General features: G+C 53.3%; 1 protein-coding gene across 1 annotated transcript in view; it reads left to right on the forward strand.

Moving 5' to 3' along the window:
- NCKAP5L (NCK-associated protein 5-like) overlaps positions 1-15,334 on the forward strand; it is a 40,781-nt gene extending 25,447 nt beyond the window's left edge. Inside the window, exons 2-13 of the mRNA XM_011936158.1 lie at positions 403-464; positions 2,359-2,517; positions 3,262-3,330; positions 3,431-3,469; positions 4,494-4,613; positions 8,001-8,114; positions 9,131-11,760; positions 12,619-12,781; positions 13,082-13,163; positions 13,517-13,825; positions 13,903-14,045; positions 14,443-15,334. Of these exons, the coding sequence (XP_011791548.1) occupies positions 2,395-2,517; positions 3,262-3,330; positions 3,431-3,469; positions 4,494-4,613; positions 8,001-8,114; positions 9,131-11,760; positions 12,619-12,781; positions 13,082-13,163; positions 13,517-13,825; positions 13,903-14,045; positions 14,443-14,655 (4,005 nt within the window). The 5' untranslated portion in view covers positions 403-464; positions 2,359-2,394 and the 3' untranslated portion in view covers positions 14,656-15,334. The remainder of the gene's footprint in view (positions 1-402; positions 465-2,358; positions 2,518-3,261; positions 3,331-3,430; positions 3,470-4,493; positions 4,614-8,000; positions 8,115-9,130; positions 11,761-12,618; positions 12,782-13,081; positions 13,164-13,516; positions 13,826-13,902; positions 14,046-14,442) is intronic.
- The last annotated feature ends 7,883 nt before the right edge of the window (positions 15,335-23,217 follow it).

Genomic DNA, 23,217 nt, shown 5'->3' on the forward strand with positions numbered 1-23,217 from the left:
AAAAAAAAAACCAAAAAACATTGTTGTGGTTAACTGTTGAGCGCGAGACAAGACAATGTATGTTGTAGAACCGGGTGGTAAAGCACCAGGTGTGACTGTTCAGTCTCCTCTGTTATCTGATGATTCCTGGCTGAGAGCTGGGGACCTTTGCACAGGCTCTTTCTGCTGTCCCAAATACTTTCCCATTCCAGGATTTCATCTGGACTTCATTCAGGTCTCTGCTTAATTGTCATCTCTCTGCCTTATCACAACCCAACGCTGTACATTGTCTGCCCCACCCAATGGAATGGAAGCTTCATAGCGGCTGGGCTCTCTCTGGCTGTTCATCCCATGTCCCAGTGCCTGGCGCATAGCAGGAGCCCAGTAAGTGCGTGGCTGACATCATCTTTTTTTTCTCCACAGGCGAGGTGACCGTTCTGGATGCTAGAGTGAGTGTGCTCACCTGTGTAAGGGGGCAGAGACAGGTGAGGGGCTTTGGGGCCTGTGCATGCTGGGGGTGGGAGAGGCACCCCTGGGCTCCACTGTGGAGGATAGGGGAGCAAGCGCTCAGATGGCTGGGTGGTGAGCTGCTGAGGACCCCTCTCTCCTATAGTCCAAAAGCTCCAACCCTTTTGATTTTTGTTTTGAAACACGGTCTCGCTTTGTTGCCCAGGCTTGAGCGCAGTGGCCATCATAGCTCACTGCAGCCTCGAACTCTAGGGCTCAAGGGATCCTCCCACTTCTTTTTTTTCTTTTGGTAGATGCGGTCTCAGTATGTTGCCCCGCTGGGCTTGAACTCCTAGCCTTAAGCCATCCTCCCACCTTGGCCTTCCAAAGTGCTGAGGTCACAGGCATAAGCCACCACGCCCAACCCCATTTTTCTTTTGTGGGAGATTCAATGGCACAAGGAGTAGTCAGTGGTGGACCAAGGTTCCACCCTTTTATAATAGGAAGGGTTGCCCATCTACTGGAAACCTTCACAATATTTGTATGAAAGAAAAAACAGCATTTTTCTCTAGCAGAGACATTGGAACTCAATTGGAAGATGAAGACTAGTCAGTTCAAGCTAGCAACAATGGCAAAGGTTTGGTGGGGTGGGAGGATCCCGTGGTGCAACGCAGGTCTGAGCCCTGGTCATGCTGGGTGTGGTCATGACCTTCGCCTAGTCATCAGTCTGTCTCCACATGCCAGGGATCCCACCAGGAGGCATGTGAGTTTGGATGGGGAGGCAAATGCAGAGTTGACTGTCCGGTGGGAGAGGCTGGTATACAATCTTGCAGGAGCGTCGCCTGGCAGCCCTGAAGGATGAATAGGGAGGAGATGGCCAAGTGGAAAGGAGCAGGTGGTGTCAAGAGACCCCAGCAGAAGGACCAGTGTTCACAAAGAGCCTGATCTGCTGGGGCCTCGCTTCTGCCAGGGCAGTGGGTACCTAGTGAGGCTGGAGCTAGAAAGAAGAGCCCTGGAGGGGTGGAGGGCACTTCCCACTCTGTCTAGGAGGAGTCTGAGGCTCAGGGAGCGGGACCTTACCCTGGGATGACCCAACAAGTGAGCACTGGAGCCCGAACTAGAGCTAAGGGTGCCAGGCGCCAGGCCCCAGGCTCAACTGTATTCTCCACACGTGCCGAGTCATGTTCTCAGGGTGCTGTTCCCTAGGTGGTCACATTTGACTCTCACAATGACCCTGTAAGGAAGGAAGAATTCTTCTGCCCATTTCTCAGAACTAGGAAACTGAGGATCATCTGGTTGACCAAGTGAATGAATGAGCTCAATTTTCATATGTTCACCCAGTTCATACTAGGCAGAGCCAGGCAGAGGCTTTTGGCCACAAAGCCAGGGTTTTATCCATTGTCTCCACTACCTAAAGCATGTTCCTGCTTCAGGCAGGGGACCACCAATGCCCAGGACAAAATCCTAGTTGTCTTACTTATTAAATTAGTTTAAATTATTGTTAGTGTTATGAGTAATAACAGTTTATGTCTTAAGTAGTTTTTTTTTTTTTTTTAACGTCTTCAAATCACTTTCACAGACCTAATCTTTGTTTGCAAACACTGAATGAGATTAGGGGATATTGGTGTTATTTTACAAATAGAAGGACTGAGACCCAGGGAGGCTGAATGACTCGCCAGCTTGAGGCCAGTCCCAGTGGAGAAGTCAGGTTTCTTGTGCTAGCGTGGGGCTTTCTAAAACAATGGTCTCTGTTCTTAAGACGAGGAGAGTATCTGTGTGTCTGCCCCGTGACCGTGACCGGGAGATTCCCAGCCTGGCCCTGAGTTGTTACAGTGTCATGCATATAGGTCACACTGACCTAACCTCCAAGGAGACTGAAGGGTTTCATCTTTGTCCTCTTCCTCCTCACTTCCTTCTTGTGCCCTGGAGTAGCCTGCCGGGGCTTCTCTCCCTTGTTCCCAGGGCCAGATGTCTGAGGCCATGGACCAGCCAGCTGGGGGTCCTGGAAACCCAAGACCAGGAGAGAGTGATGATGGCAGCATGGAGCCGGGCACCTGCCAGGAGCTTCTGCACCGACTGCGGGAGCTGGAGGTGCGGCATGGGACAGGGTGGGGGAAGCAGTGCCAGCCAGAGCCCTGGGGAGGCGGGGCTGCCCCTCCCTCTGAGCTTCCTGTGGGTTTGTGGGTGCCATGGACCTTCCTCTCTGCCTGCTTTGCCAGGCGGGAGGCTGACAGAAGATTCTTTTGCAAAGTCCTCTGAGAAGCCCTTTCCTTGCTCTTTGCTCCCTAGCCCAGTGACGGCTCGGGGACAAGAAGCATGCACAGGGATGAGCGTCCTAACCCCCACTTCCCTTCCTTACCTCTCATGCCTCTGCAGGCTCTAGGAAAGGGGGTGGTCAGAGGCCACAGGAGGAAGAGGCTGGATGGCCCAGGGCTCAGGAGATGAGGGACAAGGGTGCAGATCCTCAGGCCACACCCCTCACCACATTCTTAACACCCTGTCATCCTCCCTGCAGCCTCCTCTGCACGTCTCCCAGGGAAATGAGAGTTACTGTGGGCACCTCCCACCTCAGGTCTACCTGGCCACTGTGTCTCCCCAGGGCCCCCAGTGCCACTGATTGAGGTCAGGGTTTACAGAAAACCATCCCATGTCAGCCCTGCCCTCCTGCTGCCCTTGGCCTCTGCAGGATTCCTCATATGAGAATCTGCTCACAGCCAAGAGCCGGAGTGGGGTGTAGTTAGCACCCCTGTAGTTGCCTCCCCAAAAGGATGTGCCATGGGGGAAGAATAATCCCCAAAGCCACCTTTTTGCCCTCTTCCTCCCTCACTCCTGCAGGCAGAGAACTCGGCACTTGCCCAGGCCAACGAAAACCAGCGGGAGACTTACGAGCGCTGTCTGGACGAGGTCTGTGGGTCTGCAATGGGACTGGGGGGACGTGGCTCATCTGCTCCTGGCAGAAGCTGGGGTCAGCTGATGGCTCTGCCCCGGGGCTTTCTGTCCCCAGGTTGCCAACCACGTGGTGCAGGCGTTGCTGAACCAGAAGGTGAGTAGCCACAGGAGACATTCACCCGCAAGCCCAGACACCCTGGGGAGAAGCCCTGGGCACAGCAGACGAGGCCCTTCCTGGAGACTAGGGGCTTGGAGGAGATGGGCTGTTGCCCTCCGGTGATTCCCCATCTTTCCACCTTGGGCAGGTCCGTACCGTTCTGCCTGGAGGTAGGGGTGGGACTAGGTAAGGCCAGGTCTCTGAGCAGTGGTCACTGATTTGAGCGTGACTCCTTCCCTTACCCTGTCCCCAGCTGTCTTTTCCAGGTTGTGATAGCCCTTAAAGCAGTGTTGATGTTATCAGCCTAAATGGCATCTGAATATTTACTCACATATGGTGGATAACTTCTTGACATCAGGGCCACTTTGACTCCAAGGCCTTATTCTGTCTTATATAGGCCCTTTTTTGATGTGTGGTTTCTAAACCACAGAGGGAGAGGGCCAGGCGTGGTGGCTCACACCTGTAATCCCAGCACTTTGGGAGGCTGAGGTGGGCAGATCACGAGGTCAAGAGATCAAGACCAGCCTGGCCAACATAGTGAAACCTCATCTCTACTACAAATACAAAATTAACTGGGCATGGTGGCGTGTGCCTGTAGTCCCAGCTACTAGGAAGGTGGAGGCAGGAGAATCACTTGAGCCCGGGATGTGGAGGTTGCAATGAGCTGAGATTGTATCACTGCACTCCAGCCTGGTGACAGAGCGAGGCTCCGTCTAAAAAAAAAAAAAAGAATCGGGGGGTCGATTCCAAGGATGAGAAAAGTAACAAAGAGAATAGGATTTACCTCCCACCAGGGGTGATAAACTTTAGAGAATTTACCATCTCTAGAAGATGCTATAGCTACCAACATCGGCAGACTCAGATTCCTCATAGAAGGAGGTTGCAGCAGAAGGGTGTGCCCAGAAGGGTCCTGGGGCCTTTCAGACAGCATCCATGCATGCCGCTGCTCTGATGAAGAGCATTGTGACACTCTCGCACTGTCCTCTCCTCTTCTTTCTGCACCTCCTGGGGTGGGTGGCAGGACCTGCGAGAAGAGTGCATCAAGCTGAAGAAGAGGGTGTTTGACCTGGAACGGCAGAACCAGATGCTGAGTGCCCTGTTTCAGCAGAAACTTCAGCTCACCACAGGCTCACTCCCTCAGGTAGGCACCTGTGCTCCTTTCACTCCCATCGCACTGCCTCCTGCCTCCTCAGCTCCATCGGCCCCATCACTCTCTTCTCACATGCACCTAGGGAAGCAGGCCATCAGCTGTCCCCCTTCCATTCTGGGGGTATGGAAACTGCCCAAGTTCCCTGGATTTGGCTGTTCCCTCCTCCCAGTGCTCCCCACCAGCGGGAGGGTGTCCCTTCTTGTTGACAGAGCTTTGCACTTGCTCCTGCCTCGTGTGGGGAGATGGGTGGAGTCTGCAGATGCAATTATTTCAAGCGTCCAAGAGGCCTCTTTGGCCACTGACACAGCCTCTTCTTGGCCGGGTGCAGGGGTAGGGCTGGGTGTAAGGCAGCCTAGGGTGTGGTGTCACGGAGAGGTCAGGAAGGACATTTTGGTTCTGATAACTGTTCACAACCTCTGCTGGGAGCCCTGACACCTGCCTTCCCCAGGAGAAGCAGGAGGCTATTGAGAGTGACTCCTGGGCTGAGTTAAGGTGTTGCTTGAGGTTACTGTGTGAGGAACCCCCAAGGATGGGGTGAGACATGGGGGTGGGAGGATCAGGAGCAGCTCCAGATGCCTGAGGTGAGCAGCAGATTGTTTCTGAAGTTAGCCAGCCCCTTCCCCTCACTTTGACAAGAAGAGAAGCACTTTTCTGTGTACGTGTGTGTGTGTATTGGGGAGGGGCTTGGACATGTTTGTGTCTGTCTGATGCAAAGTAGGCAGCTCTTGGCCCCCAGCCCCTGAGCAGGCAGCCTCTCCACTCACTGGAAGCCTGGCCCTTGCAGAGGAGGCCCCTTGTCACCATGGCCACTCTGGAGCCCCCGTCTCGCCAGGTTGGCACAGAGCTGGGTCAGAGTCCACAGCAGTGACTCTGCAGTTCTCCTTGCCCTAGATCTGTCCCTGTGGCAGGGTTCACCCTGGAATCCCCGGAGGCCCAACCACACCAAATCAGCCCACCCCAGCACACTCTTCTCAATGACTGCTGATAACAGAGGGGTTGGGTGTCCTTAAATCATTTACTTTTTACCTAAATGAATTCTGGAACCTCATGGGGTTTGGGCCAATAGATTTATCTTCCCCCGAGGTCACATGACATAATAGAAAGAGCACAAAGCTTGGCCTTGGATAAACATGGGTTGGATCCCTAACTTAGTTCCTTCTTAGCTGTGTGACCTGGGGCAAATTACTAAGCTTTACAGACTAGAGTCTTTTCTTTACGGATAGGGATAAAAATACCCATATTGCAGTTGACGTGAAGATTCAGTGGGATGATATGTTGCGCTTGGCCCACAGTAGATAGTTAGTGGCGGCTGTTCCTAATGTGAGTCCCGGCTCGTGCTTCGCTAGGGTGGAAGCTCCTTCGACAAATGCCAATTAAGCTCTTACCGTGAGCAGTGCCTTTGACGACGCATACGCAATCCGACTGCATCACGAAGCCCTGTCTAAAGGCCGAGGCCTCTGCAGGCCAACAGGACCCCAGGAGCCTGGTTGGGAGCTCAGGGATGCCATGCCACAAGGCAGAGTGTGACAGTGCTGTCAACCCAGGGGACAGTGAGGGGAGGCCATCAGAGAAGGATGGAAATGACATTGAAACTGGGCCTTAATGGATGGATGGGAGATTTTTTTTGAGACAGAGTTTCATTCTTGTTGCCCAGGCTGGAGTGCAATGGCACAATCTCGGCTCATCTCAACCTCCACCTCCCAGGTTCAAGCAATTCTCCTGCCTCAGCCTCCTGAGTAGCTGGGATTATAAGCATGTGCCACCACATCCAGCTAATTTTGTATTTTTAGTAGATACGGGGTTTCTCCATGTTGGTCAGGCTGGTCTCGAACTCCTGACCTCAGGTGACCCACCTGCCTCGGCCTTCCAAAGTGTTGGGATTACAGGCGTGAGCCGTTAATGTCTGGCCGGATGGGAGATTTTAAGAGTGGAATGGGGACTGGGGAGGAGGGATTCCCTGTGGAAAGAATTAGTATGAGCAAAGATCCCAGGGCAGAGAAGCACAGAGGGCAGCAAACTGCAGCTTGGCTGGAGCAAAGGGCGTGTGAAGGGACAGTGAGGGAGAGAGCAAGGTGGAGACGGTGGCATGGGAAGAGCTGGCCAGCCAGGCCCAGAATGCCTGCAGAGGAGTTCACACTTGTTTCCATGGGCAGTGGGCAGGCATAGGAAGCTTTTGAGTACAAAAATGCTTTAGAAAAGAAAATGAGGCCAAGCAAGGTAGGTAGCTCATGCCTATAATCCCAACATTTTGGGAGGCTGAAGCGGGAGAATGACTTGGACCTAGGAGTTCAAGGCCAGCCTAGGCAATGTAGCAAGACACCATCTGTACAAAAAAAAAAAAAAATTTTTTTTTTAATTAGCCAGGCATGGTGACACGTGCCTGTAGTCCTAGCTACTCAGGAGGCTGAGGCAGGAGGATTGCTTGAGCCAGGGGATCTGGGCTGCAGTGAGCTACAGTCATGCCACTGCATTCCAGCCTGAGTGACAGAGGCAAAAACTCTGTCTCAAAAAAAAAAAAAAAAAAAAACTCATCTCATTGTTAGAGTTTAAAGAAAAAAAAAAGATGCTTTAGGTTGTCTTGTGCACAGGAGATTAAAAGACCACCAAACCAGGTCAAGGAGACTGATTGAGATGCTGAACAGTGCAAGCCAGAGTCAAGAAGAACTGGGCTGGAGGCGCTGCTGCAGCTGGCCATAGGTTGTGGGGCAGGGGGGCCTGAGGGGTGCTGCAGAGACAGGGTTTAAAGGCTGTGAAGAATGAGGGAGAGGGAGGAGTTAAAGCTGACTTATATCTAGCCACAAGATGCCCAGGAGAAGGAAATTGCATTCTCAGGGACTGAGAGAGAAGTGCCCATGATTAAATCCTGCCTTTTCAGTCCTCAGAGTAGATGTTCCACATGAGACCAGGTAGGGAAGACAGAAATATTATAACTCCCTGCCATCTCTTTTCTAAGATCATCAAAGACCATTTATCTCAGCTGTCCCTATGATCCTCAGATCCCAGGTGGTCAGAACAGGAAGAGACTTTTGCGATAACTCTCTTTGTGAGAGGAGAGGAAGCCCCACAGAAAAGTAAAGCAGGCCTAGAGCTGAGAAAGGGACCCTGAGTTAGACCTGCCGTGGCCCTCTGGGCCCAGGACATTCATGTTTCTCCAAAGCCCTCTGACCAGTCTCACTCTGAGACCCCAGATCTGCCTGTTCTGTGGTCTCCTGAGGCTTCTCTTACCAGTGGGTGGGGCAGCAGGAAGAGCTGCATTTGGGGCTGAGTCTGGGAGTCCTCCATGAAGGAGCAGACTCAGAGGGGAAGGCCTGGCTTTGCGAGGGAGTAGGGAGCTGGGGCCAGACAGCTACTGTGCTAACTCTGCCTCTCCCTCTGCAGATCCCACTCACTCCACTCCAGCCGCCATCAGAGCCACCAGCGTCCCCCTCCCTCAGCTCCACGGAGGGACCGGCCACCCAGCTGCCTCTGGGGCACTGTGCTGGGCAGAGAGAGGTAGGAGGGCTAGGTACTGTGGTCCGTGGTCCGTGGCCCCACTGGCTAGAGGCTCGTCAGTCAGTACTCCACTGATGTTTCCTAGCAAATCCCCGGGAAGGGCTGTTTCCCAGTGTCCAAACGTTTGTCCAGGCTGGAAGTGTGAGCCCTCTGCTATCAGCCCAATGCCAAGAAAAGCAGATCCCTAACCCTAGCCACTGGCCTTGTGAACAAATGCATTAGTAATGCATTAAGAGGCATGGTTAACACTTACTGAACTCTTATTGCATGCCAGGCACTGTGTAGAATACCCTGGATCTCATTTGTCTTCTTTAGTGAGGTTAACATAATAATTATCCCATTTTACAGATGACACAATGAAGCAGCTGAGCGCTCAAATAACTTGAAGCCCCTATCGATAGGTAGAACTGGAACTTGAGCCTACACCAGCTGACTGCAGAGCCTATGGGTTGCCCACTATACCACACTATGCTACACCCAAGAAAGGGCTAGGAGACAGCAGGGAAGGCTTTGCATGGCGTCACCCCCAGCCCCTTTCTGCTGGGGATGAGGTCAGCGGGGTCAGCTGTGTTCCCTGAGGAGGGCTCGGTTTGCCTATAGTGACTGACTTAGGACTTGGCCACATCACACTCCCTTCTGGAGTCTGTGTTCTTTCTGGGCCTGAGAAATGGACAGGCCTGCCTCCCCGGGGACACACAGAGGTCAGAGTTGTAGGTGGTCAGCCCTGCTGATTCAAACGGCTGTGGGGAGTAGGAGCTGGGACAACCAAGAAAAGAATGTAGGATGCCTACCCAACCCCAAGTGTGCCAGGAAGAAGAACTGGGGTAACCAGGGCTCAGCAGCCCTTGAGGAAGCGGAACCATCATATCCCAGTTGCTGTGAATTCCTTTTGGGGACACAGACACAACCAGGCCAGCTCTGTTCCTGGCATTCCCTGTTATGCCAGCCCAGGGCCTGGGCCTGGAACTGGATCCCGGCTGTGTGTGGTCTCCTCATGCCGTCATCTCTCCCCTAAGGTATGTTGGGAGCAGCAGCTGAGGCCAGGAGGCCCAGGCCCCCCAGCCGCCCCACCCCCAGCGCTGGATGCCCTATCCCCGTTCCTTCGGAAGAAGGCCCAGATTCTGGAGGTGCTGAGAGCCCTGGAAGAGACTGACCCCTTGCTTCTCTGCTCACCTGCCGCCCCCTGGCGGCCTCCAGGCCAGGGGCCTGGCTCCCCAGAGCCCATCAACGGCGAGCTGTGTGGCCCGCCTCAGCCTGAACCCTCGCCCTGGGCGCCCTGCCTGCTGCTAGGCCCTGGCAACCTGGGAGGCCTGCTGCACTGGGAGCGCCTCTTGGGGGGCCCGGGAGGGGCAGAGGGTACTGGGCAGCCCTGGGGTCCTAGCAGGGGACCTCCTCAGACCCAGGGCACTAGCTCTGGCCCAAACTGTGCCCCAGGCAGCAGCTCCTCCTCCTCTTCTGATGAGGCAGGTGACCCCAATGAGGCACCCAGCCCTGACACCCTGCTCGGTGCCCTGGCCCGCAGACAGTTGAACCTGGGCCAGCTCCTTGAGGACACAGAGTCTTACCTACAGGCCTTCCTGGCCGGGGCTGCAGGCCCGCTCAATGGGGACCACCCAGGTCCTGGGCAGCCATCCTCCCCAGACCAGGGGCTCCCACAGCTGTCCAAGTCCAAAGGCCTCCCCAAGTCAGCTTGGGGTGGGGGTACCCCAGAGGCCCACAGGCCAGGCTTTGGTGCTACCTCAGAGGGCCAGGGGCCCCTCCCCTTCCTTAGCATGTTCATGGGTGCTGGGGATGCCCCACTGGGCTCTCGGCCTGGCCACCCTCATTCCTCATCTCAGGTGAAAAGCAAGCTCCAAATTGGTCCCCCTTCTCCTGGGGAAGCCCAGGGACCACTTCTGCCCTCTCCAGCTAGGGGTCTCAAGTTTCTAAAACTGCCTCCAGCCTCGGAGAAGAGCCCCAGCCCAGGAGGCCCACAGCTCAGTCCCCAGCTCCCGCGGAACTCGCGAATCCCCTGTCGGAACAGTGGCTCAGATGGCAGCCCCTCCCCACTGTTGGCCCGAAGGGGTCTGGGTGGAGGAGAGCTGTCCCCAGAGGGGGCACAAGGCCTGCCCACCAGCCCTTCACCCTGCTACGCAACCCCAGACTCCGCACAGCTCAGACCCCCGCAGTCAGCCTTGTCCACCACGCTGTCCCCAGGCCCAGTGGTGTCTCCCTGCTATGAGAACATCCTGGACCTTTCTAGGAGCACCTTTAGGGGGCCTTCCCCGGAGCCACCTCCATCCCCACTGCAGGTGCCCACCTACCCACAGCTAACTCTGGAGGTACCACAGGCCCCTGAGGTCCTCAGAAGCCCTGGAGTTCCCCCCAGCCCTTGCCTCCCAGAATCGTACCCCTATGGGAGCCCCCAGGAGAAGAGTTTGGACAAGGCAGGCTCGGAGTCTCCCCATCCTGGCCGCAGGACCGCAGGCAACTCATCCAAGAAGCCCAGCCAGGGGTCAGGGCGGCGACCTGGGGATCCTGGCAGCATACCTCTGCGGGACAGACTGGCGGCCCTGGGGAAGCTGAAGACAGGCCCTGAGGGGGCCCTGGGCCCAGAGAAGAATGGGGTGCCAGCCAGGCCTGGCACCGAAAAGACCCGGGGACCAGGGAAGTCAGGGGAGAGTGCTGGAGACATGGTGCCTCCCATCCACAGGCCACCAGAGCAGCTAGAAGCTAAGGGAGGGATACGGGGGGCAGTGGCCTTGGGCACAAACAGCCTGAAGCAGCAGGAACCCGGACTCATGGGGGATCCTGGGGCCCGAGTCTACTCCTCTCACTCCATGGGGGCCAGGGTGGACCTGGAGCCTGTCTCACCAAGGAGCTGCCTCACCAAAGTGGAGCTGGCCAAGAGCCGGCTGGCAGGGGCCCTGTGCCCCCAGGTACCCCGTACCCCTGCCAAAGTGCCAACCTCAGCCCCAAGCCTGGGCAAGCCCAATAAAAGCCCTCACAGCAGCCCCACTAAGCTCCCTTCCAAGTCACCCACCAAGGTGGTGCCTCGACCTGGGGCTCCCCCAGTCACCAAGGAGTCCCCCAAACCTGACAAAGGGAAGGGCCCTCCCTGGGCAGACTGTGGTAGTACCACGGCCCAGCCCACACCCCTAGTACCTGGCCCCACTGACCCAAGCCAGGGCCCTGAGGGGCTGGCCCCACACTCAGCCATCGAGGAGAAGGTGATGAAGGGCATCGAGGAGAATGTGCTGCGGCTCCAGGGCCAGGAGCGAGCCCCTGGTGCCGAGGTCAAGCACCGCAACACCAGCAGCATTGCCAGCTGGTTTGGCCTTAAGAAGAGCAAGCTGCCAGCGCTGAACCGCCGCACGGAGGCCACCAAGAGCAAGGAGGGGGCTGGCGGGGGCTCCCCGCTCAGGAGGGAAGTCAAGATGGAATCCCGGAAGCTGGAGGCCGAGAGCCTCAACATCTCCAAGCTGATGGCCAAGGCGGAAGACCTCCGTCGGGCACTGGAAGAGGAGAAGGCCTACCTAAGCAGCAGGGCCCGGCCACGGCCTGGTGGCCCAGCCCCAGGGCCTAGCACAGGGTTGGGGCAGGTGCAGGGCCAACTGGCTGGCATGTACCAAGGTGCAGACACCTTCATGCAGCAGCTGCTAAACAGGTGAGGGCCTGGGATCAGTCAACAGGTGCTTGGGCATGGGGCACTTTTCCCTTTGTGGGCACACCTGGGTCTGGAACTAGGCCTGCCTTTCCTGGGAGCTGGGGCTTTCCAGAGTTCAAAAGGGATAGAAGGCCACCAAAGCAGCTGGGGGGTCAGTGACTTGGCCTGGAGGAAAGATCAGGGGCTTGGCCTCGTTTCTGGCTTCTCATTTGAGAAGAGTTAACAGTCCGCATCTTCCTGGATGGTCTCCATACCAGATGAGGCAGCCTGCACGTGATAAAGTGAAGGCTAGAGCCTACCTATGGGCTGATAAAGGTCTTCTCCTTCAGGAAAGGGACAAGGGGAGTCCTCTTCCCATCTTGCCCTTTGACACCTGCCACAACAGGAGCTGTGGTTTAAAGAAGGGACCCACCCATCTTGGAGTTGCTCTGTCTGAGCCAGATGAGGCAGAAAGTCTGCAGGAATGGGCCCCCAGGTAGGGGGTGTGGTTTGGACCGCAGGTGTGCTCAGAAGTTCAGCTAGAGCAGGTAGAGTGTGTTGTTCATGGACCAGGATGTGACCGGGTCTGCTAGTCTACCTGGAATCACCATCAAGCAGTCTCTAGGCTTGACTCTGGATGACTTTGGGGAGTTCCCCCATCTTCTCCCCTGTCCTCTGTTCCTCTTGGGTTCCCTAGGGTCCTTTCCTGTTGCCAGTGTCAAGAAGGGTTGGTGGGAGCAATCACTAGTGACATGTCTCCTTCCCCAGGGGTGGGTGGCAGGAAGTGCCTCCCTAAACCCAGCACCATTGGCGGGTGCAAGGCTGGAATGTCTGGGTAGGCCAGGCTGCCCTCACCTACATCTGCGCTATTGCCCATAGGGTGGATGGCAAGGAGCTGCCACCCAAGAGCTGGCGGGAGCCCAAGCCTGAGTATGGGGATTTCCAGCCAGTGTCTTCTGACCCCAAGAGCCCTTGGCCAGCCTGTGGACCCCGGAATGGCCTGGTGGGCCCTCTTCAGGGCTGCGGAAAACCTCCTGGAAAGGTAAGTTGTTGGGACAGGGACTGGATAGAGGGCCTGGCTCTCTGGCCCTGCCAGGTCTCTTACCCCCTAGAGGGTTCCCCTTCCCCAAGACCATGAGTGCCAGATGCGCTCACAGCCTCTAAGGGGAGACTGGAGAGGGGAGAGGGGCTTTCCCGCCTGCAGAGGCTCTCAGATCCATACTCCGGGGCCCTAATCCTCACACTCCCGTACATTTACAGCCACATTCCCACCCCCTAGAGGCATGGGGAGGGGTGTGGAGTGGGGAGGAGTGGACTGTGAGGTCTCCTGTACCCCACACAGCCGAGCAGTGAGCCAGGGAGGCGGGAAGAGATGCCCTCGGAGGACAGCCTGGCCGAGCCAGTGCCCACCTCACACTTCACAGGTCAGCAGGGTCGGGGCTAAGGATGGGCCTGCCCCCAACCCCTCTACCCACTTCTTCCTACTTTACTTCTTCCTGTCCCCGCAGCAGGTGCCAGGCTTTTTGTGCCATCTTGGTGCCAAGCACCAGGTGGGCACTGGAGCTACACAGGAACAAATTCTTCCCTGCCCTCAGGGTACTTGCCCCACCTACACCCCTTCCCCAAGCCCAGGGCAGGTGGGGATGGTGGACAGGTGCTGTGGAATGAGTCTGTTGGGCCAGGAGGAGTAGGGGTGGAGCCTGGGCTGGGCGGGAAGTGGAGGCAGGCCGGCTACTGAGCCCAGCCTCATACTCTTGATGGGCCTTCCCCTCCCTAGCCTGTGGCTCTTTGACTCGAACCTTGGACAGTGGCATTGGGACCTTCCCACCCCCAGACCATGGTAGCAGTGGGACCCCCAGCAAGAATCTTCCTAAGACCAAGCCACCGCGGCTGGATCCCCCACCCGGGGTACCCCCAGCTCGGCCCCCACCCCTTACCAAAGTCCCCCGCCGCGCCCACACACTGGAGCGGGAGGTGCCAGGCATAGAGGAGCTGCTGGTGAGCGGGCGGCACCCCAGCATGCCAGCCTTCCCTGCACTGCTACCTGCTGCTCCGGGCCACCGGGGCCATGAGACCTGTCCTGATGGTGAGTGTCCAGGTGGGAGGGTGGGATGCCCCTGGGAGCCAGGCAGCTCCATCCACCTTCCCTTTGTTCCTGGACAGATCCCTGTGAAGACCCAGGCCCCACCCCTCCTGTCCAGCTGGCCAAGAACTGGACCTTCCCCAATACTAGGGCAGCTGGCAGCTCCTCGGATCCTTTCATGTGCCCACCCCGACAACTGGAGGGGCTGCCCAGGACCCCCACGGTGAGAATTGCAGCAGGGGAAAGGGAAAGGACTCGGGAGCAGGAGGGAGTGATGTGGGGAGACCAGTTTCTCCAGTGAGGTATGGCCTGTATATCGCACAGTCTCAGCGCTGCACCCTCTGGGAGGAGGACTGCCGGGACGCCCTGTGAGCGGCCCTCCCGCCACCCTCGTTGCACTCCTCTCGTGGGGAAAGGGTTTCTGTCCCTCCCCAGAACCTTGTAGGACTGTTCTCAGTTGTACCTCCAGCCTGCTTCCTCTGAAGTACAGTCCACCTTGGGGGGCCCCCTCTGGAGCAGCTCCCCAACGGGTGCACAGACGCCCCTCAGAGCTCAGTGCCTCTGAGGCTGGGCCGAAAGGTGGAGAGGAGCTTCCTCCCGAGCTGCCCCTCCTTTCCCAGGCCCTGCCCGTGGACCGGAAGCGAAGCCAGGAGTCCAGCCGCCCATCCCCTATGCCCCAGGGCCCAGCTTTTGGGGGTAGCCGCACCCCCAGCACTTCGGACATGGCTGAGGAAGGCAGAGTGGCCAGCGGGGGCCCCCCAGGGCTGGAGACCTCGGAGTCTCTCAGTGACTCGCTCTACGACTCGCTGTCCTCCTGTGGGAGTCAGGGCTGAGGGGCTGCGCCATACCACGGCCCCGCTGGATTTGGGGACCACAGACTGGATCTGCTCTCTTCATGCCCCTGGAGCCAGGGCCCTCCCTGAAGGGACCAAGGAGGCAGGTGGATAAGAAGGTGAAAAGGGAATCCCTGGCACACCCTACCACCCACTGCTACTGCGGATGAGATGACCATGCTCAGCTCAGGGAGAGACCCCGCCCTTGGTCCCTTCTCTCACCCAGAGTAAGGCTCTTCCTGGAAGGGACTGGGGGTTTAAGGCCACTGTGTCGCAGCCCCCCAGCTCCTACTTCAGGCCGAGCCATCTTGTGGTGCTGGGCTTCCTGCCCACCAGCCGTGCCATCTCTGCCCAACCTGGCTGCTCCTCTGCCCCGAAGCCCTCGCAAGGTCCTCCTGGAGGACCCTGTGCTTGTGGAGTTTGGGGGCCAGGGGGACAAGTTGCCTTCTCTCTCTGTCCTGGTCCTCCCTGCTGTCTGGATGGTGCTGCCCTCCCCTGCCCCATGCCTTTGGGGTCTATTCGTCTGTCTTTTTTGTTGTTGTTTTTATATATTGAAGCATCTGGCCCAGCCCCCAGCCCCGCACTGCGGTTAATTTATCTGTTGTTTAAAATGCGGCTGCTCTGCTTCCTGCCTCTGCTTCTGCCGTATCCCTAATAAAATGTGGAGGCCCCCTCCCTGCCCCTGACTCGGCTTGTTGTGTGGGAGGACTCAGGCAGGCCAGGTAGGAGGATACTGCATGGGTGCCAGGTTGAGGGACCCAGGCACCCTTGTGACACAGCCCCCCAACCAGGGCAGCCGGCTAGAGCCATCACAGGAGGTAACAGAGGGTTGGGAGGGTAGGGCCTGCTTAGGCCCGGAAGGGTACCTGGGCTCAGAGAGATTCTCCTGGCCCAGGACTTGGGCAGGGCGTGAGGCTGGGCAGCCCCTGGGAGAAGGAGCTGGGGGAGATGGCTGTGGACGTGCATTCAGGCCCCACGTGTCCCAGGTGGGATGGGACATGGAGACTCTGAGCAGAGTTGCATCTCTTCTCCATACCTTGGTTTTCCTCCTCTACAGAAGATTAGAAGGTTAATCCAGACGAGCTGGTCCCATCAGCCAGACTTTCTTCTCAGCATTCTCTTCCTACTCCTTCTCTTAGTTAATATCATTGAAGAAATTAACAGGATGGAGAGGATCAAGTCAGATGTCTGGGTTTTTTTTTTTTAAGTCGGTATCCCATTTTCTTACCTCTGTCTTCTGCTTCCAGGTTCCTATCCCACTGTCCTATCCCTTCTGCTTTTATGGGCTTAAGCATAATATCACCAAGCTGTAAATCTCTGCTTCTTGCCAGGTGGGCTTCGAGAGGTCTACCTCCTTCCCACTTTTTATTTCTTGGTTTTTCAAGCCCTCTTCTCTGCTTGAACTTGGTAGATTACCTCATTTCCTAGTTAAAACAGAATTGTTTGCCTGCAGGATATTTCTCCTATTTCCTTTTGGGGAAGGAGTTTGGCATAGCGGGTTTGACACAGGACTCCACCTCTTTCAAGCTGAGATCAGAGGGTCCATCCACATTCTTGCCACCAGGGTCTGATCCATCTGCCGCCACGCTCTATTCTCTGGTGTTTGCAAATGCAGGGCATCACCTTGGTTTCCAGGGCAATGTGGGCTGACTGACCAGGGCAGGGTAGGTGGCATCATTCACACCTGGCGCCTGGAGGCAGCTCTTGCCTACCAACTGTTCCATGGTGGGAAACTTCCTAAATCTCTCAGCATTCCGCTAAGGGACCCTAGGCCCAGATGAGCCACCCCACAGCCCACATAATTGTGTGCCCTGCACACAGACCCAATATTTTATCTCAATTCTGTGGAAGAGGATGTGCAGTTGAGTTTAAAGACACTCCTGGGGAATCAATTTCTTGCACTTCAAAGAAAGGTTTGGCTAAAAGACCATTTGATCCTTACTAGGGCAGAACACTGCATATCTCAGTTTGCAACATCTTCCTGCAGAACTCAGGTAAATTCACTGTTTCCTCCAAGAACAGGTGAATGTTTGCCTTTCCAATGTGCGAGACCCATTCTGCTGGGTTTTCCAAACAAAGGAAGACAAAACTGCCAGGCCACCTCCTCCATCCCCCAAAATGGCATCAAGGCATCAGCAAAAGATTATGACAAAGCTTCAGGTTCAATTTCACTGGGCACTTTGCCTTTTGCAGGAAATGTCCCAAAAATGTTAACTCAGGTTTTCTCTGGGTAGTCAGTGGTTTTTTTCTTTTTTCTTCTTTACCCTTTTCTAGATTTTCTACAAATAGTGTGCTTTGTTTTCTTTAAGAAAAAAAAATTTTTTTTTAGAGATGGGGTCTCACTGTGTTGCCCAGACTGGTCTCAAACTCCTGGCCTCAAGAGATCCTCCCACCCTGGCCTCTCCAAGTTCTGGGATTACAGTGTGAGCCACTGCATCCAACCTGTTTTGTTTTATCAAAAAAAGTTTTAAAAGAGAAACAATCATTTTCTGCAGCAAACTCTAGATACATACCCTCATTCTATAATCCTATGTGAGTTACTTCAAGCATATAAATAACTTACTTAAGGCCACATGAATTTGAAGTAAATAAAGGTGAACATTTCTATGGTCTTGGGAAAAAATTTTTTTTAACTTTTTTTTTTTTTTGAGACAACATCTCATTCTGTCACCCAGGCTGGAGTGCAGCAGCGCAATCTCGGCTCACTGCAAGCTCTGCCTCCCAGGTTCACGCCGTTCTCCTGCCTCAGCCTCCCAAGTAGCTGGGACTACAGGCTCCCACCACCACGCCCGGCTAATTTTTTGTATTTTTAGCAAAGACGGGGTTTCACCGTCTTAGCCAGAATGGTCTCGATCTCCTGACCTCGTGATCCACCCTCCTCAGCCTCCCAAAGTGTTGGGATTACAGGCGTGAGCCCCTGTGCCTGGCCCCTTAAAAGGTTTTTAGGCCGGGCGCGGTGGCTCAAGCCTGTAATCCCAGCACTTTGGGAGGCCGAGACGGGTGGATCACGAGGTCAGGAAATCGAGACCATACTGGCTAACACAGTGAAACCCCATCTCTACTAAAAAAAAAAAACACAAAAAACTAGCCGGGCGAGGTGGCGGGCGCCTGTAGTCCCAGCTACTCGGGAGGCTGAGGCAGGAGAATGGCTAAACCCGGGAGGCGGAGCTTGCAGTGAGCTGAGATCCGGCCACTGCACTCCAGCCTGGGCGACAGAGCAAGACTCCGTCTCAAAAAAAAAAAAAAAAAAAGGTTTTCAATTATTAAAGGCATAGAAATTACAGAAGTATATGTTCCCCAGGTACGTTGGCTCATGTCTGTAATCCCAGCACTTTAGGAGGCTGAGGTGGGTGGATCACCTGAGGTCGGGAGCTCGAGACTAGCCTGATCAACATGGAGAAAACCCGTCTCCAGTAAAAAATACAAAATTAGCTGGGCGTGATGGCGCATGCCTGTAATCCCAGCTACTTGGGAGGCTGAGACAGGAGAATAGCTTGAACTTGGGAGGTAGAGGTTGCAGTGAGCCGAGATCACACCATTGCACTCCAGCCTGTGCAAGAAATGCAATACTCCATCTTAAAAAAAAAATTATAAGTTCATGGTTTTTAAAAAAGGAATTGAAGTTGAATGTTTTAACTAATTATCAGGGAAATGCGAATCAAAACCACAATGAAATACCATCTCACTCTAGTTAGAATAGCTCTTATCAAAAAGACAAAAGAAAACAAGTGTTGGTGAGGATGTAGAGAAAATAGAACCCTTATACACTGTTGGTGGGAATGTAAATTATACCTCTATTAAGGAAAACTGTGGAGGTTCCTCAAAAAAATTAAAGGTAGAGCTACTATATGATCCAGCAATCCCACCAGTGGGTAAATGGAGGCACTGTTCACAATAGCCAAGACTTGAAGTCAACCTAAATGCCAGCAATGGATGAATGGATAAAATGTGGTGTATCTACACAGTAAAATACTATTCAGCAATGAAAAAGAATGATATCCTGTCATTTGAAACACATTATATGAACCTGAACATTATGTTAAGTGAAATAAGTCAGACACAAAGACAAATACCACATGATCTCACTGAGACATGGAATCTTTTAAAAAAAAAGAAAGAAAAAGAAAAAGCCAATCTTACGGAAGTATAGAGCAGATCAGTGGTTACCAGAGGCTGTGGAGCCAGTGCAGGAGAGGAGGTTGTTCGAGGGTACAAAACTAGATAGGAGGAATAAGTTCTGGTGTTCTATTGCACAGTAGGGTGACGATGGTTAACAAGGTATGTTATGTTATTACAAAATAGGAGAAAGGGTTTTGAATGTTCTCACCACAAAAAAACGATAAATGCATAATGAGATGGCAGACCTAAATACCCTGATTTGATCACTATACAATGTATCCATATATGGAAACATCACATTGTATCCCATAACTACATACAATTATAATGTGTCAAAAATTGAAAAGAGACCGGGTGTGGTGGCTCCCTCCTGTAATCCCAGCACTTTGGGAGGCGGAGGCGGGCAGATCACGAGGTCAGGAGATCGAGACCATCCTGGCTAACATGGTGACACCTCATCTCTACTAAAAATAGAAAAAGTTAACTGGGCGTGGTGGCAGGCGCCTGTAATTCCAGCTACTCGGGAGGCTGAGGCAGGAGAATGGTGTGAACCCGGGAGGCGGAGCTGACAGTGAGCCAAGACTGCGCCACTGCACTCCAGCCTGGATGACAGAGTAAGACTCGGTCTCAAAAAAAAAAAAAATTGAAAAGAGGCTGGGCACTGTGGCTCACACCTGTAATCCCAGCACTTTGGGAGGCCAAGGTGGGCGGATCACGAGGTCAGGAGTTTGAGACCACCCTGCCCAACATGGTGAAACCCCGTCTCTACTAAAAATACAAAAAAAAAAAAAAAAAGAAATTAGCCAGGCGTGTTGGCACGTGCCTGTAATCCCAGCTACTCAGGAGACTGAGGCTGAAGAATCACTTGAACCTGGAGGCAGAGGTTGCAGTGAGCCAAGATCACGCCACTGCACTCCAGCCTGGGCAACAGAGTGAGACTCCGTATTGGTCTCAAAAAAAAAAAAAACGGAAAAGAAATTGAATGTTATACGAGGGAAATAAAAGGGGCTGGGCATGGTGGCTCACACCTGTAATCCCAGCACTTTGGGAAGCCAAGGGAGGAAGATCACTTGCACCCAGGAGTTTGAGACCAGCCTGGGCTACACAGTGAGACCGTGTCTCTACAAAAAAATAAAAAATTAGGCCGGGGGCTGTAGCTCACATCTGTAATCCCAGCACTTTGAGAGGCCAAGGTAGGCAGATCACTTGAGGTCAGGAATTTGAGATCAGCCTGGCCAACATGGTGAAACCCTGTCTCTACTGAAAATACACAAATTAGCCAGGTGTAGTGGCACAGGCCTGTAATCCCAGCTACTTGGGAGGCAGAGATGAGAGAATCGCTTGAACCCAGGAGGCGGAGGTTGCAGTGAGCCGAGATCGCACCACTGCAGTCCAGCCTGGGCAACAGAGCAAGACTCTGTTTCAAAAATAAATAAATAAATAAATAATTACCCAGGCATGGTAGTGCACACCTGTAATCCCAGCTACTCAAGAGGCTGAGGTGGGAGGATGGCTTGAGCCTGAGTGATTGGAGGCTGCAGTGAGCAATGATCATGTCACTGCAGTCAGCCTGGGCAACAGAGTGAGACCCTGTCTCAAAAAATAAAGAGTAAAAAATTAACTGGGCATGGTGGTGTGAGCCTGTAGTCCTACCTATTTGGGAAGCTGAGGTGGGATGATTGCATGAACCCAGGAATTTGAGGCTGTAGTGAGCTATTAGAATCCCACTACATTTCAGCCTAGGCAACAAAGCAAGACCTTGTCTCTAAAAAATAAAAATAATAAAAAACAGAAAAAAGGAAAAATTCCCTTCATACTGCACCCTCAGTTTCATTCCACAGGCAACCTGAGTTAACTGGTTATCCTTTCAGATGTTTTTATTTATTTTTATTTATTTATTTTTGACACAGAGTCTCGTTCTGTCATCCAGGCTGGAGTACAGTGGCAGGATCTTGGCTCAATGCAACCTCTGCCTCCCAGATTCAAGTGATTCTCATACCTCAGCCTCCTGAGTAGCTGATATTACAGATGTGCACCACCACAACCAACTAATTTTTGTATTTTTAGTAGAGACGGGGGTTTTACCATGTTGCCCAGGCTGGTCTCAAACTCCTGGCCTCATGTGATCTGCCAGTCTTGGCCTCCCAAAGTGCTGGGGTTATAGGCATGAGCCGCTGTTCCTGGCCCCTTTCAGATGTTTTTAAAATCCACATATATACAAGCATATTTATGTTTACCTTTTATTAGACAACGAGATTATCTTGTAGTTACTGATCTTCTCTTTAGCACTCAATAATGTATCTTGGAGATTTTTCCAAAACCCATGAATCTCCGCTTTTGTACGTTGTACTTCATTGTATAGACATACCTTATTTATTTGTTTTGTCATGACAACACTGCAGTGAACATTCCATATGTGTGTCTTTGGCCACTTGTATATTTCCACAAAATAAATTCCTATATTCTCCAGGTATGGTAGCTCATGCTGGTAATTTTAGCACTTTGAAAGGCTGAGGCAGAGAGAACTGCTTGAGGCCAGGAGTTTGAGACCAGCCTGGGCAACAGAGACCCCATCTCTACAAAACCTACAAAAATTAGCCAGATGTGGTGGCACACACCTGCAGTCCTAGCTACTTGGGAGGCTGAGACAGGAGGATCCCTTCAGCCCAGAAGTTTGAGGCTACAGCAAGCTGTGATCCCACCACTGCACTCCAGCCTGAGGAACAGGGTAAGAGCCTGTCTCTAAAATAAATAAATAAATTTCTATAAATGGAATTGCTGAGTCATAGAGTATGCTTAGGTTTTTGTTGTTTGTTTGTTGAGACAGGGTCTCGCTGTCACCCAGGCTTGCATGCAGTGGTGCCATCTCAGCTCACTGCAGCCTCCACCTCCCAGGTTCAATTGGCATCCCACCTCAGCCTCCCCAGGAGCTGGGACCTAGGCATGTACCACCACACCCAGTTAACTTTTGTATTTTTTGTAGAGCCAGGTTTTGCTATGTTGCCCAGGCTGGTCTTGAACTCCTGGGCTCAAGTGATTCACTCTCCTTGGCCTCCCAAAGTGTTGGAATTAGAGGCATGAGCCACTGCACACGGCCTTAACTTTATTTTGTAATAGATATTCATAAGTTGCACTCCCACGAGCCACATACAAATTGAACTGTCTCCCCACTTCTTCCACATCATTATTATCAAACTTCTTGTTAGCCAATTTGGTAGAAGAGATCGTGTGGGATTTTGCGTCAGTGTCGGGACTGCTTTGGCTTTCACTCAAAGTGAAATGGGGAAGCAGTGGAGACTGATGAGAAGAGACTGTAGAGGGCTGGTACAGAAGCAGGAGCCAGTAAAGAGGTCTCTTCAGGAATCCCAGTGAGAGACGCTGGTGACCTGGACCAAGCGGAGACAGTCAGGATGACAGGATTTGCTGACGTAATTGATGTGAAGAAAGAAGAGTCAAGGATAACTCTAAGGGTTTTGAAGCAAATGGAAGGGTGCCATTCACTGATATGGGGAAGACTGGCTAGAGCAGATGTGGGGGAGGGAAGGAAGGTCAGGAGTTAAGTGTTGGCCATGTTAAATTTGAGATGCCTGTTGGATAACATCCAAGGGAAAATGTGGAGTAAGCAGTTGGTTATAGAAGTCCAGAGTTTAGAAAAGAGGCCTGGCTGGAGACATAATTTAGTAAGTCATCAGCATGTGGGTGTCATTTAAAACCAGAGGACTGGATGAGATCACCAAAGAAGTGAGAAGAGGAGAAGTCTGGGTCCTGACCCCTTGCGTACTCCATTCTTCAGAGGTCAGAGGAAACGAGGAGGAAACAGTGAAGGAGGCTGCCAGGTGATCCTGGGAGGATGTGGGGTCTTGGCATGTACGTGAGGAAAATGTTTCAAGAAAGATTAAATAATCAGCTGTCACTTCTGCTGATGTGCAGGCAAAAAGAGGATTGAAAATTGCCTTTTGAGCCAGGCATGGTGGCACGCACCTTTTAGTTCTAGTGCTTTGGGAGGCTGAGGCAGGATGATCACTTGAGCCCAGGAGGTTGAGGCTGCAGGGAGCTATGATTGTGCCACTTCATTCCTGGGTGGATTTAGCAGCACAGAGGTCACTGGTGACCTTAACAGGAACAGTGATGGAAGTGAAAGCTGCTTTGAGTAGGTCAAGAGCAAATGGGAAAGGAAGAACTGGAGTATAGACAGCTCTTTTTTAGCATTGTGGCCCATCCCTATAGTCCCAGCTACTCAGGAGGCTGAGGAGGGAGGATCATTGAGCCCAGAAATTCGAGGCAGCAGTGAGCTATGATCGCACCACTGCACTCTCCAGCCTGGGCGACAAAGCAAGAACCTGTCTCTAAAAAAATAAAAATAAATAATTTAAGAAATAGAAAATTCCTAGGCCGGGTGCAGTGGCTCACGCCTATAATCTCAGCACTTTGGGAGGCCGAGGC

The sequence above is a fragment of the Colobus angolensis genome, unplaced genomic scaffold (assembly GCF_000951035.1).
Source record: "Colobus angolensis palliatus isolate OR3802 unplaced genomic scaffold, Cang.pa_1.0 Scaffold151, whole genome shotgun sequence".
In the NCBI taxonomy this organism is placed as follows: Eukaryota; Metazoa; Chordata; class Mammalia; order Primates; family Cercopithecidae; genus Colobus; species Colobus angolensis.